This window comes from Chlorocebus sabaeus, chromosome 2 (genome assembly GCF_047675955.1).
Source record: "Chlorocebus sabaeus isolate Y175 chromosome 2, mChlSab1.0.hap1, whole genome shotgun sequence".
Taxonomy (NCBI): Eukaryota; Metazoa; Chordata; class Mammalia; order Primates; family Cercopithecidae; genus Chlorocebus; species Chlorocebus sabaeus.
Genome location: NC_132905.1, coordinates 15027220 through 15042259, shown reverse-complemented (window position 1 = coordinate 15042259; position 15040 = coordinate 15027220). Strand labels below are relative to the sequence as shown.

General features: G+C 42.9%; 1 protein-coding gene across 6 annotated transcripts in view; it reads right to left on the bottom strand.

Moving 5' to 3' along the window:
* Nucleotides 1-15040, bottom strand: part of STAU1 (staufen double-stranded RNA binding protein 1) — a 79177-nt gene that overhangs the window by 47606 nt on the left and 16531 nt on the right. For 2 of the 6 annotated variants that reach the window (XM_008014542.3, XM_008014535.3), the window contains exons 2-3: nucleotides 14137-14207; nucleotides 4955-5243 (exon numbers count right to left, since the gene is read on the bottom strand). The exons of 2 other annotated variants lie outside the window; for them this stretch is intronic. In XM_008014542.3, the coding sequence (XP_008012733.1) occupies nucleotides 4955-5159 (205 nt within the window). In that variant the 5' untranslated portion in view covers nucleotides 5160-5243; nucleotides 14137-14207. The remainder of the gene's footprint in view (nucleotides 1-4954; nucleotides 5244-14136; nucleotides 14208-15040) is intronic. 2 more of the 6 variants (XM_037982658.2, XM_008014553.3) reach the window with 1 other exon arrangement.

Below are 15040 nucleotides of genomic sequence, written 5' to 3'. Positions count from 1 at the left end.
CCAGCATTTGGGGAGGCCAAGGCAGGCGGATTGTTTGAGTCCAGCAACTCCAAACAAGCCTGGGCAATACAGTGAGACTTCACCGTCACAAAGAATTAAAAAAAAACTAGCTGGGCATGGTGGCATGCCCCAGCTACTCAGGAGGCCAAGCTGGGAGGATTGCTTAAGCCTGGGAGGCCGAGGATGCAGTGAGACATGATCACACCACATTGCACTCCAGCCTAGGCGGCAAAGAAAGACTCTAAAAAAAATAAAATAAAACCCAAATATTCCAAAAAGCACAGATTTTCTTTGACCCATTGGCAAGGATGAAAAAAGAAGAAACTTCAAAAATCTATAATCTTGTCTAAGTATAGTTTTTGTTTAAGCCAACCTCATCAGTTTGAAAATACGTATTTTGAATCACAGCACCACTTTCAGGAGTATAAAAAAAACAGAAAACATTCCAGGTGGGTTATAAATGCACTAGCAGTATGGATGATATTTACCTTACAGTGGTGAGCTGGACCTTGCTCACACAAAAGCTTATACTCAAGCTGGATCTTGCTGAAACAAACTCACTCATTCACAAGACAGAGCTGGGATTTTTTTCTATGGGGTATGCCACACGAGAAGGAAGTGAAAAATAACGTAAGAGCACTGAAGTCAACTAGCAGTATGTAAGACTACTATTCTCCTAGGGATATGAAAATAGAGGAAAAACAAACGGAAGGCCTACAAATGTAGGCAGCCATGATACAAAACTGCAAATCATTCCAGGAGTACGTTCCCAGAGAAGACACAACTAGGGTCTTTTCTGAACCAGTTGAAGCCAGGTAATCTAGGAGAGGGTGTGTCTTCAAAAGAGTGAAGTCAGGGGAATAACTAACCCATAGTGGGCAAGCAAGATTTGAAATCAGATGAAGCACTGCTATTAAAACCAACTGGAATACAAGGTCTTCTGAGCACAGACTGGTTTCTGAAACAGTTGCCAGCTGTTTATGACAGTTGCCAGCTGCCCATTATTTCGCTAAACTCAACATACCACTACCATCTCTCAAACAACGGTTGTCATCTTTCATACAGTGAAACTCTCATTCCCGGGTATCCTCTAGTCTTTTCTCCAAAGGCTGCCATCTTCAGACCTTATCTATTTCTTACAATTATATAAGTAAAATAAAATGATGTTGGTGGGCAGGAGTTTTACAAAGTCAATAGGATTTGGACACCAGAACTCATTAGAAGAAAAAGCAATAAATCCCAGAGGACTGAAACAGTCTGTGCCTTTTCCTTTTCAGAGAGTTTCACATGACAAATATGGGGAAAACAACATCTCTACAGGACTATGAAAAATCAAGAATGTTATCTGGTGAACCAGTCCAAGGAACTGTGGAGGTGGCGTGGAAGATACCATGCAGCCGAGTGGGAGAAGCAAACGCTCTAAGAACAGATTCATAAAGTAAAGGAAATGAGAAGACAAAGGAGGAAATTGAAAGGAAATAGGCATAAGGAAGGGGAAGAAAAGACTCTGTTATAAGGTGACGCTGGTATAGAAATACCCACACTAGGCTGGGTGTGGTAGCTAATGCCTGTAATCCCAGCACTTTGGGAGGCCGAGGCGGGTGGATCACGAGGTCAAGAGATGGAGACCATCCTGGCCAACATGGTGAAACCCCGTCTCTACTAAAAACACAAAAATTAGCCGGGCATGGTGGCATGTGCTTATAGCCCCAGCTACTAGGGAGGCTGAGGCAGGAATCACTCGAACCCAGGAGAAGGAAGTTGCAGTGAGCCAAGATGGTTCCACTGCACTCCAGGATGGTGACAGAGCGAGACTCCATCTCAAAAAAAAACAAAAAAACCCAACACTGACACTCCATTTATTTCACTGGTCTTGCCATGTTGCAGGGAGGGTGTTGGGAGGCAGAATATTGTTTTTATTTATTATCCTCCCCCCCCTTTTTTTTTTTTTTTGGTCAGACCCTGTCTCCTATTCATAAGAATATTGGTTTTAAGTTTTCTTTCTTTAGCCTCAATTTCTTGTCTATAATATTTTTAGGTATTTTTCAAGGGTTTTAAATCTTTTTTTTTTTTTTTTTGAGATGGAATCTCACTGTTGCCCAGGCTGGAGTGCAGTCACGTGATCTCGGCTCGCTGCAGCCTCTGACTCCCAAGTTCAAGCGATTCTCCTGCCTCACCCTCCCAATTAGCTGGGAATACAGGCGCACACCACTACACCTGGCTAATTTTTGTATTTTTAGTAGAGACATGGTTTCACCACGTTGGCCAGGCTGGTCTCAAACTCCAGACCTCAGGCGATCCACCTGCCTCAGCCTCCTAAAGTGCTGAGATTATGGGCATGAGCCCCTGTGTACAGTAAAGTACCTTTAGTTCATTTTCCTAATAATCAGATTTGAATGCTTCTAAACTTTGTTTTGAGTAAGTCGTAGTCTGCTGCCCAGCTGCAGTAAGACAGCACTATCACAGTTCACTGCAGCCTTGAACTTCTGGGCTCAAGTAATCCTCCTGTCTCAGCCTCCCAAGTAGCTGGGACTACAGGTACACACCACCAAGCCCAGCTAATTTTTAAACTGGCCTCCCAGTCTGGCACAATGACTCACACCTGTAATTCTAGCAATCTAGGAGGCCAAGGCAAGCTGATCACTTGAGGTCAGGAGTTGGAGACAAGCCTGGGCAACACAGCGAAACCTCGTCTCTACTAAAAATACAAAACAGCCGAGTGTAGTGGCAGGCACCTGTAATCCCAGCTACTCAGGAGGCTGAGGCAAGAGAATTGCTTGAACCCAGGAGTCAGAGGTTGTAGTGAGCCGAGATCACACCATTGCGCTCCAGCCTAAGCAACAAAGCGAGACTCTATCTCATAAATAAATAAGCATCCCAAAACACTGAAATTACAGGTGTAAACCACCGTAGCCAGCCAAGGAGAATTTTTTATTTATTTATTTATTTTTTTTGAGACAGGGTCTTGCTCTGTCTCCCAGGCTGGATAGAGTAGAGTCGTATAATTACAGCTCATGGTAGCCTCGACCTCCTGGGCTCAAGTGACCCTCCTGCCTCAGCCCCTGGAGTAGCTGGGACCACAGGCATGCACAAGCACGCTCAGACAATTTTTGTATAGATGGGGTTTCACCATGTTGCCGAGGCTGGTCTCCAACTCCTGGGCTCAAGCAATCTCCCACCTCGGCCTCCCAAAGTGCTGGGATTACAGGTGTGAACCACCATGCCTGGCCATGACGCAGAAAATTTTAACAAGAAAATAAATTTGGACATTGTAGCTTACACCTATAATCCAGCAATTCAAGAGGTTGAGGCAAGAGGATCCACTTGAGCCCAGGAGGTTGAAGCTGCAGTGAACCATAATCACACTACTGTACTCCAGCCTAGGCAATAGACTAGAGACCCTGTGAAACAAACGAAAGGAAAGAAAGGAAAGGAAAGAAGAGAAAAAAACTCTGCTTCTTTATTCCATTTCTAATTGGTCCTCATTATGATTTCTGAACTACTTCTGGAACCTTCCAGACTTAAACTTACTTGTTCAAAACAGAAATAAAAATAAATAAATGTCAATGTACTTTTTTGCTTTCTAGTAAATCTGGCTGCCCCCTTGCTTGGGATAAAATCTTACAGACACTCAAAAAGAAGGTTTATGCAGATACAAGAGCTCTTCGTCAGTTGTTGGAAATTTATATGGCCGGGCGCAGTGGCTCAAGCCTGTAATCCCAGCACTTTGGGAGGCCGAGACGGGCGGATCACGAGGTCAGGAGATCGAGACCATCCTGGCTAACACGGTGAAACCCCGTCTCTACTAAAAAATACAAAAAACTAGCCGGGCGAGGTGGCGCGCGCCTGTAGTCCCAGCTACTCGGGAGGCTGAGACAGGAGAATGGTGTAAACCCGGGAGGCGGCACTTGCAGTGAGCCAAGATGCGGCCACTGCACTCCAGCCTGGGCAACAGAGCGAGGCTCCGTCTCAAAAAAAAAAAAAGAAATTTATTTATTTATGAAGCAGTCTTGCCCTGTCTGTCGCCCAGGATGGAGTGCGGTGGCATGATCTCGGCTCACTGCAACCTCTGCCTCCTGGGTTCAAGCGATTCTTCTGCATCACCCTCCTGAATAGCTGGGACTACAGGCACGCATCACCACGGCCGCCTATTTTTTGTATTTTTAGTAGAGACAGAGTTTCACTATATTGGCCAGGCTGGTCTCGAACTCCTGACCTTGTGATCCACCCGCCTTGGCCTCTCGAAGTGCTGGGATTGCAGGTGTGAGCCACTGCGCCCGGCCTAGTTTTTACTTTTTTCTTTTTTTGAGATGGAATCTCCCTCTGTTGCCCAGGCTGGAGTGCAGCGGCACAATCTCAGCTCACTGCAACCTCCACCTCCTAGGTTCAAGCAGTTCTCCTGCCTCAGCCTCCTGAGTAGCTGGGATTACGGGTGTGTATCACCAAGCCCAGCTAGTTTTTGTTTTTTTTGTAGAGGCAGGGTTTCACCATGTTGGCCAGACTGGTCTCGAACTCCTGACCTCTGGTGATCCAACTGCCTCAGCCTCCCAAAGTGCTGGGATTACAGGCGTGAGCCATGGCACCTGGCTTGTTCTGGGAAATAATTTTAAATACAGAATTATCCCATACAACAATGAATATCCAAGGTGGTATTTACTGTTCCATTCTTTCTGCCAGCCACCACTCTTTAACAGAGGCGGCTTTATAGTCTGTGTAGTTTTCAGCTTTCAGTTCTCTTTCTCACAACCTACAATGGTCTGTCAACTGAGGCCTCTGTCAATCCCCTACACAACCAGTGTTGTATAACTGGGATAAAGAAGTGTGGGTGGTGATATTTTCTTTTACTTTCTGAAGGTAAATGTGAGAGCTCCCTAAATCTGCAACCTACTTATCAGATCAGAAAACAGGGTAAGAAAACATTTGAAATAGAAGACACTTGGATTCATATGCTTACCTGCAGCTGCACTGGTGGATGTAATAGATGCAGAGGGTAAAGCAGAGTTTTGAATGGGTCTACCTGCATTTTCAGAGGGCAGAGAGCTAGTAGTAGAAGGAATACTCATCAAAGGCTGTGAGAGAAGAGACTGGTTCTTGTTCAGTATTTGGCTCCCTGAGAGAGCAGCAGATGGGTTCTGAACTTGCACTTGAACTTGAGACATGGTCACTTTCAACAAAAGTGAACAAATGCAGGTAAACAGCTTTCAGTGCAGGTTAATTCAGTGCTATGAAGTCTAAAGTTCTACCTAAAAGTTGTAAGGGAAAGAAAATAAAAAGGTAAATTATAGAGGAGATATGTAATTGCCAATATTCAGTCAAAATGGTGTCACCTACTCAGTTATGAAAATAGCTCCATTTAGCAGGTAGCTATGTTCATTTATTCGAAATATGTTTCTCCTTGGTATACAGTAAGTTTCTTGGCCTTGTGACTTTCCCACAGTGTTTTTTAAATGATTTACAATACCCGTGTGCTCTGCATATTCATTATACAAAGAGAATCAGTAGGGTACAATATTTATTGGTGAATATTAAGAATTGCAAACTACAGCTTACATTCAAAAATGCAAATTTAAAAGTATGGAGAGGTTTCTACAGTAATTGGGGCATAGTAAAGGTTTCTTTCTGGTCTCAAAATTACGAGAAATTGAAAGCAAACTAGGTTTACAATACCAGGAACAGGTGAATGTGAACACTGCTTCCTCTTAAGGACCAAGGCTCAGATTGACAACCTTAGGGTTTTAAGTTGACAGAAGGAAGGTAGGATACTTCTGTTGTTTCTTTTTCCCTATGGTGATGACAGACGTATTGTTTTCCTAAAAGGTTTATTTGAGGTCTCATTTAATTACAAACCCCCAACAAGAAAACTATCCCACCCCTACCCAGGCTCACAGATCCTGAGAAGTGATGTGAGTAATGAAGATCATACTAGAGAATTTATACTATTAAAAGCAAAAGCGGAGAAGAAGACAGGAACGGATTTTAGACTGGCAATTTTACTGGTGTGGTGGTGGGGTGGGGAGCACTGGAGCTTGTTTACCTCATCTTGTAAATTAAGAGAATAATGAAGGCATTACTTCTAAATACATTAAATTTCTTCACGAGTCAAAAATAAGGACAGTTGTGCTCATTTTCATGGCCATCCTTTAAAAGCCGAAAACGTTTTTAATGAGTCAAAGTACTTAAAAATAACCAGTGGCAACAAAGACAGAGTAACAGGTCTCTCAGGAAATAGCCAACCAATGTAGACACCAGCAAACCAACTAACTAGAAGTTCTATTAAAATAAACAGTATGTTACTTTAATTTTTTTTTTTTGGAGTATCAAAATGATTTTTAAAGCTGGTCCTCAAGAAAGAGACGAATGACCAGAGCAATTAAGCTACTTGAGGAGTCCTGGCACATTCTCTCTCACTGAGAACAAAAAGGACTGCAAAACTCAAAAGAAACTCAGTCGAAATGTGACTCTGGATAGCAGAGGCATAAGTATTACCTTATTCAACAAAATTCCCCAAGAGTGCAGTTGTTCCTTTCTACTTTTGGAATCAGAACAAAATAACAGAGGAGTTCCATTGAAGATCCACATAATGGTCTTAGAAGACAAGTCGCCAGTGTCAAGAAACAAGTCCAGAACCATTCAGAAGTCAGCTATGACCTTATTTCATTGGGTATTTTTCCCCCGTCAGCTGCTAAAATAGAAACTTTTTTCCTCCTCTCTTCCCCTCTCTTCATTTACTCACTCACTCCTTCTCCTTTTCCTTTTTGTAAACTGTCTTAAGAAGAGCACTTTTCATAACAAAAAAGTCACTCGTAGTATATGTACGACTTCACAACACCAACCACAGGTCTCAAGGTCAAATAATAAGCTAGGAGTAAAGTATCTGCTCCAGAATGTACTCCCATCCCAGAAAGAGTAACCCAACTGTGTCCTGACTGGCCCTTAGAGTTTGAGACTCTGAATGAATGCCTAAATTTAGAAAGGGTGTGGACCAAGGGATTTTTGGTTAATGCTCTCTAAAGCAGGCTGACTGCCAGGATTTCAAGTCAGTCATAAATGTTTAATTTTTTTTTGAGACAGAGCTCTGTCGCCCAGGCTGGAGTGCAGTGGTGCAAACTTGGCTCACTGCAACCTCCGCCTCCTGGGTTCAAGCAATTCTCCTGCCTCAGTCTCCCAAGTAGCTAGGATTACAGGCATGAGCCACCATACCTGGCTAGTTTTTGTATTTTTAGCAGAGACAGGGTTTCACCAGGTTGGCCAGGCTGGTCTCAAACTCCTGACCTCAGGTGATCTGCCCACCTCGGCCTCCCAAAGTCCTGGGATTACAAGCGTGAGGCACTGCACTCAGCTCAAGTCAGTCATAAATATGTAAGTTTTCTAGAAGCTGAGAAAGGAACAGGCTTTTTAAATTAAGACTGCCTCAAAAATGTTATCCTTAAATTCACCTAAAGGAGTTATGTCTAACAGTTGGTTGAAACATGTAGTTCAAAAAAAAAAAAGTTAAACTCTCCAAATAAGACTAGGTAAATTCAAATTTCCAACATGATAAATATGAAAAGTCAACAAACAATACTCATAAATTATTAGTCACCTGCTAATTTAACATTTTTATGTGTCTTATTTAAGCCTGAACAGAGCATCTAAGGCAGTGATTCTCAAGACCGGGCAATTTTGTTCCCCCAGGAGACATCTGTCAACGTCTGGAGACATTTTTTGGTTGTCACAACCAGTGTGCAGAATGCGGGATCTACTGACATCTAGTGGATAGAGGGTCCAGGGATACTGTTTCAAGCACACATATACTAACCCACAAAATACAATCTTACTAATGGAACAAGTAGCTTATAGTCCTATTTTTTTGTTCTTTTTTGTTTGTTTGTTTGTTTTTTGAGACGGAGTCTCGCTCTGTCGCCCAGGCTGGAGTGCAGTGGCCGGATCTCAGCTCACTGCAAGCTCCGCCTCCTGGATTCATGCCATTCTCCTGCCTCAGCCTCCCGAGTAGCTGGGACTACAGGCGCCTGCCACCTCGCCCGGCTAGTTTTTTGTATTTTTTAGTAGAGACGGGGTTTCACTGTGTCAGCCAGGATGGTCTCGATCTCCTGACCTCGTGATCCGCCCGTCTCGGCCTCCCAAAGTGCTCGGATTACAGGCTTGAGCCACCGCGCCCAGCCATAGTCTTTTTTTTTTTTTTTTTTTTTTTTTTTTTTTGAGACGGAGTCTCACTGTCACCCAGGCTTGAGCGCAATGGCGTGATCTCGGCTTACTGTAAGCTCTGCCTCCCGGGTTCACGCCATTCTCCTGCCTCAGCATCCTGAGTAGCGGGCACTACAGGCGCCCACCACCATGCCCAGCTGAATTTTTGTATTTTTAGTAGAGACGGGGGTTTCACCATGTTAGCCAGGATGGTCTCAACCTCCTGACCTCGTGATCTGCCTACCTCGGCCTCCCAAAGTGCTGGGATTACAGGCGTGAGTCACCACACCAGGTCACAAGTAACTTACATTCTTAAGACAGGAAAAGAAAATCCCCTTTCCATCTCAAAAGGCCCTAAAAAATAGATGCTAAATTTTTTTTTTTTTTTTTGAGACAGAGTCTCGCTCTGTTGCCCAGGGTGGAGTGCAGTGGCACGATCTTGGCTCACTGCAAACTCCATCTTCTAGGTTCAAGCGATTTTCCTGCCTCAGCCTCCCGAGTAGTTAATTTTTTTTTTTTTTTTTTTTTTTTTTGGAGACGGAGTCTCGCTCTGTCGCCCAGGCTGGAGTGCAGTGGCCAGATCTCAGCTCACTGCAAGCTCTGCCTCCCGGGTTTTCGACATTCTCCTGCCTCAGCCTCCCGAGTAGCTGGGACTACAGGTGCCCGCCACCTCGTCCGGCTAGTTTTTTGTATTTTTTAGTAGAGACGGGGTTTCACCGTGTTAGCCAGGATGGTCTCGATCTCCTGACCTCGTGATCCGCCCGTCTCGGCCTCCCAAAGTGCTGGGATTACAGGCTTGAGCCACTGCGCCCGGCCCCGAGTAGTTAAGATTACAGATGTGTACCACCACACCCGGCTACTTTTGTATTTTCAGTAGAGACAGCGTTTCGCCATGTTGGCCGGGCTGATCTTCAACTCCTGACCTCAAGTGATCCTCCTGCCTCGGCCTCCCAAAGTGCTGGGATTACAGGCATGAGCCACCGTGCCCAGCCTGATGCTAGTATTTTAGCACCCAAGCAGATGCTCCTCTCCCAAAGAGAAGCCGGGACAGACATCACAGTTATGAATGGGGGAAAATATATCATTTGCCCACATAACTCGAAGAACAAATTAAGTTTTTCATTACTGATATTGATATAGTTAATAGCAGCCTTCAAGGAACTGTGGAACTTTGGAAATACAACTTTTTTTTTTTTTTTTTTTTTTTTTTTGAGACGGAGTCTCGCTCTGTCGCCCAGGCTGGAGGGCAGTGGCCGGATCTCAGCTCACTGCAAGCTCCGCCACCCGGGTTTACGCCATTCTCCTGCCTCAGCCTCCCGAGTAGCTGGGACTACAGGCGCCCGCCACCTCGCCCGGCTAGTTTTTTGTATTTTTTAGTAGAGACGGGGTTTCACCGTGTTAGCCAGGATGGTCTCGATCTCCTGACCTCGTGATCCGCCCGTCTCGGCCTCCCACAGTGCTGGGATTACAGGCTTGAGCCACCGCGCCCGGCGGAAATACAACTTCTATATAAATTCTGAACCTGTTGCTCAACAGTACTGTCCTGAAGACTAAGTCCTTAAATGCAAACAAGTCTTCCTTTAAACCTGTCTTTAAGGATTGTTTTCCATCAGGTAAATTAAGGACTCGAGAGATCAAAATGCTTTGTTAGAGTCTTCTTAGAGACAAACACTATTTTATACACAGTAAAATTAGGTTGAAAAGTTTGAAACGCAAAGATTCTTCAGATCTCGCTGGTGCTGGAAAACACCTCTTACTGTGAATTGTGTCGTGCTGCCATTTCCCTGCCTCTCTGCCTCCCACACAGATGAGGACCTTTCATCTCCTGGTTTTTTCCCTATTTGAAGGGCTTCAGACACCAGATCAAGAAATCATACTCATCTTAGTCTCAAGCCCTAATTTTACATAGCATACATAAGCACCATAATAAAACGTGCAAAATGATGGAGTTACAGGTATTTCTTTTAAAAGATTCCTTAATTCCATGTCCTCCTGCATCTTAAGATTGGCTTGGTAACACAAAAATCTTCTCATAAAAATAGAATCTTGCCTTGGCTGGCAGTTACCATTTTACAAGTGTCAAATAGCTTTTATGGGTTGTGGTGAAGGAGAATATGGGCACATGAGCTCTACGAAAGTTTTTTTTAATTACACATGATGTACTAAAAAATGGTCACAAAATGTGTATTTGGCACTCAGCAGTGAACCTACCAAGACTAGACTGTACTGAGCACAATCTGAGTGATTTAATATACAAGAAGGCAGACCCTTCTAGAAATGGTTTACAGGACTATCTGCAATCGTACTTAGTCTTTTTTAAATTATCTTGTGCTATGGCTAATACATGCTTAGTCTTATCCACTTTCAACTTACAGATTGTTAAATCTTTGCACTATGAAATATTTAAGCAATTATGGGAAAACATTTTTTTTTTTTAATGGAGTCTCGCTCTGTCACCCAGGCTGGAGTGCAGTGGCGCAATCTTGGCTCACTGCAAGCTCTGCCTCCCGGGATCATGCCATTCTCCTGCCTCAGCCTCCAGAGTAGCTGGAACTACAGGCGCCCGCCACAGTGCCCGGTTAATATTTTGTATTTTTAGTAGAGATGAGGTTTCACCGTGGTCTCGATCTCCTGACCTTGTGATCCACCCGCCTCGGCCTCCCAAAGTGCTGGGATTACAGGCATGAGCCACCATGCCCGGCCTGGGAAAACATTATTTTTTTTGGAGACAGTCTCACTCTGTCGCCCAGGCTGGAGCGCAGTGGCACGATCTTGGCTCACCGTAACCTCTGCCTCCTGGGTTCACGTGATTCTCTTATGTCAGCCTCCCGAGTAGTGGTAACTACAGGTGTGCACCACCACACCTGGCTGATTTTTTTTGTGTTTTTAGTAGAAACAGGGTTTCACCATGATGGTCAGGCTGGTCTTTAACTCCTGGCCTCAACTGATTCACCTGCCTTGGCCTCAACAAAGTGCTGGGATTATAGGCGTGAGCCACCGTGCCCAGTCAAAAAAACATTTTTAATAATCAATTTTTAAACTGGATTAACACAACTTATAATGTAGTAGCTGTACTTTTGTTTAATCAACATATCATTCGCCTTCATAATAAGTGATATTTCCAAACAAGATGTGTCTGAAAAAAAAACAGAAGGAAAGAAGTGATCCCAATTTTGGAGAAGCCTCCTTTTCAGATAGTCACAAACATTTCACTAAATGTCTCCCCTTGGAAGTCTTTCGGTAAATCTGATGTAACACGGATATACAGATACAAAGGAGCACTCCTGTGCCTCGCTGTTATAAAGCAAAAGCAATTCTAAAATATACTCACTTAATAGTCTACAAAAACTTATTAAGCATCTATTACATGTAAACCCACAAATGGCAGACTGCACATTCTTAAATGCTGGAAAGGATCTGTGTGTTAAACTCTTCCTCAAAGACACAAGATGACACCTTTAAGCAATCACGTGTAAATCTATTATTCTGTTCTCTTTAGTTTTTTGAGAGGCTCCACTCCTACAGAAACTTGGTCAATTGAAAAACATTAATAAACCACTTTTTCTACAATATAAAGTCCTTTTCAATAGCCTTTAAATACATCTAAAATACCCACATCATTCCTTATACCAGTTATTTCTAAGATTCTTTTCTGACACATCTTTCTTGTTGCAATATGGTTGAATGTTTTCTGAAAGTAAACTCACTCTCCATTACTTCTCCCTCCCAGCCCCCCAAAACAGTAATTCATTGACTCCAAACATTATCCAAATACCTGTAGGCAGGGCAGACGCTAGTACAGAAGCATGTCAATCACTATCGTCCTATACAATCGTTTCCAAAATGACGGCTTTAAGGTCAATGTCAAGCAAATAATGTTCAATAGCAGGCCTATATATACTAAATAACCAATAATAAAAGGTTTTTTTAAAAGAAATATGACCAAACTACTTAAAAAAAAAAAAAAATCACTGTACCTGATGCTCAAGCACAAAGAGGAGATTAGCCCTGAGGTGGCACACTCACTTGCAAGACAATAAAATTAACCAAAAATAATGTCTGGAAACAACCCAGATTGTTCAAGATCTTTGCACTTGCAATACAAGTGAGACTGAATGTAGTCCCTGTCTCACACTTGGCCCAATGCCATGGGCAATGGAGGACTTTCTTTCCACACAAATGTAACAGTTGGGAGGTCAGATGGTCTGCTTAAAGAAACACTTCCTAAAAGAGATTTTTATTATTAATTTTCATCCTAGAAAACCCATCACACCATGCTAAAGTGAAAAACAATTTACCTCTACAGCCTAAAAAACTATAAACCTTATTTTCTTTTCTAGTTTTAAAACTTTATCAAGCTTCCGTCTCTCCTTCTCTAGGAGATATTCTCAAAACTAACAAAATTCAAGCACATATATTTGTAAACAGTTTTTAATCTAAACTTATACAAACATAGAAAACTTTCAAGGCAATAAAAATGAATACCTGTTCATGATCTTCTGGAGACTTTTAAAAGTAGTACCGTGTGACATATTCTTGACTATGAAGGGGCTTGGTTCAACATAATGGTTAACAGGCTTTTCCTTTCAGAAAAGGGAAACTGTAATCTGTAACCATGTGCCACCTACCTAGAAACACAACTGCATTTACCAGCATCTTCATGCAAAACAGACCAGTGCCAAGACTCACTTTCTAAGAAATCACCCTTGCTGCTAAGTAGCAACCAACAATGTTAAATCAGATCAAACTTCTGAGTTGTAGCTTTCAATTCCACTCCCAGCTCTTGGCAACCCACTCCTCTGTGCCTCAGCTTCCCCAAAACACTTTATAATAGGATATTTGACAAAGCCTCAGTTGCAGCAATCAGACAGTCAAAACACTAAAGGAATCCTGAGGCATGATAAAACAATTATTTAAAAAGAAAAGCATTAGGCCGGGCATGGTGGCTCACGCCTGTAATCCCAACACTTTGGGAGGCCAAGGTGGGGGAATCACCTGATGTCAGGAGTTCAAGACCAGCTGACCAACATGGTGAAACCCCACCTCTACTAAAAATACAAAATTAGCCAAGCGTAGTGGCACATGACTGTAATCCCAGCTACTTGGGAGGCTGAGGCAGGAGAACTGCTTGAACCCTGGAGGCTGAAGTGAGCCAACATGGCGCCACTGCACTCCAGCCTGGGCAACAAGAGCAAAACTCTGTTTCAAAAAGAAAGAAAGAAAAGCAAAGCATTATACAAATCCAGTGTGGTGAGTTTAAAACCATTCGCTGAGCTTTGTACAACTTCTATAATTTCCTTATGTTTCCACTTCCTCATTCTCAAAAAAAGTGGGTTAACTTGTCTCCTAATTACTACCTCAGAGATATGGTATGGCAATGTGCTTTCAGCTTTTAGAGGGAAAGTGTTAAAAGCAGGAAGCAGTGCTAACCCACATAGTGTATTTGGCATTGCCCTGACAAAAGACCAGAAAATCTTGAACACTCTTAGAAAACTCCTTTTTTATCCGAATGTTCACAAGCTGCTAGTGGTAAACGAAGCTTGATTCATAACCCTATCTCATGATAGAAAACAATGCTAAATTTGTTCCACAATTTGAAAATCACATTTAACAATCTGAGAAATCGAAGGGTTTTTTTAAAAATCCAAACTACAAAAGATACTATGACCAAGAAGCTTATTGAGCCAGTCATGTTTAATGACAGCTTCAGTCATCAATTCTCATGTCTCTATATTTAAAGAACATAGGCTTTACATTCTTGCCAATAACTTTTCGTACTTACTTTCTAATTAAATCAAGAGTAAAGATGAAATTCAAACTGCATAAAATTTATTTTGCTTCTCTAATGTTACAGCCAGAAGTAAAAATCATTCTCCACACAACTCATTAAAGAATTCAAAAGTACCACTGATTATCAACAGGCCAGAAATTATAAAGCCAAATTATATGTACCTTAAAAAGAGGGCATTCCAGGAACAATGTTGTTTTCGTTCAGTTCTGAGAGGTTAAGTGGTTAATAAACTCTGGAAAATAAAAAATAATAATTTAGTAGGGTAGGTCTTTTTTCTGAAACTGAAGACATACTGCTCAAGTTTTGGGGAAACCTATAATTTACAAGTAGGAAGACTGAAGGCATGATGTCATGGTTTGAGGCAGCATGCAGTCAAGTCTTCAAAAGACACAAGCAGCCAGACGTGGTGGCTCATGGCCTGTAATCCCAACACTTTGGGAGGCCGAGGCAGGCGGATCACCTGAGGCCAGGAGTTCGAGACCAGTCTGGTCAACATGATGAAACCCCACCTCTACTAAAAATACAAAAATTAGGCTGGGCACGGTGGCTCATGCCTGTAATCCCAGTACTTTGAGAGGCAGAGGTGGGCATATTGCAAGGTCAAGAGATTGAGACCATCCTGGCCAACATAGTGAAACCCCATCTCTACTAAAAATACAAAAATTAGCCGGCATGATGGCAAACCTGTAGTCCCAGCTACCTGGCAGGTTGAGGCAGGAGAATCCCTTGAACCTGGGAGGCGGAGGTTGCAGTGACTTGGGATCGCGCCACTGCACTCCAGCCTGGCAAAAGAGCGAGACTCTGTCTCAAAGAAAATAAATAAATAATACAAAAATTAGCGCAGGCATGTAATCCCAGCTACTTGGGAGGCTGAGGCACAAAAATGGCTTGAAAGCAGGAGGCAGAGGTTGCAGTGAGCCAAGATTATGCCACTGCACTCCGGCCTGGGCCACAGAGTAAGACTCTTTAAAAAAAAAAAAAAAAAGACACGACTGCCCGAAAGCTGAGTGAAGAATATTTTGCAGACACATTTGTAAGAGACAGCAGAACTTTCCTTTTCCAGTT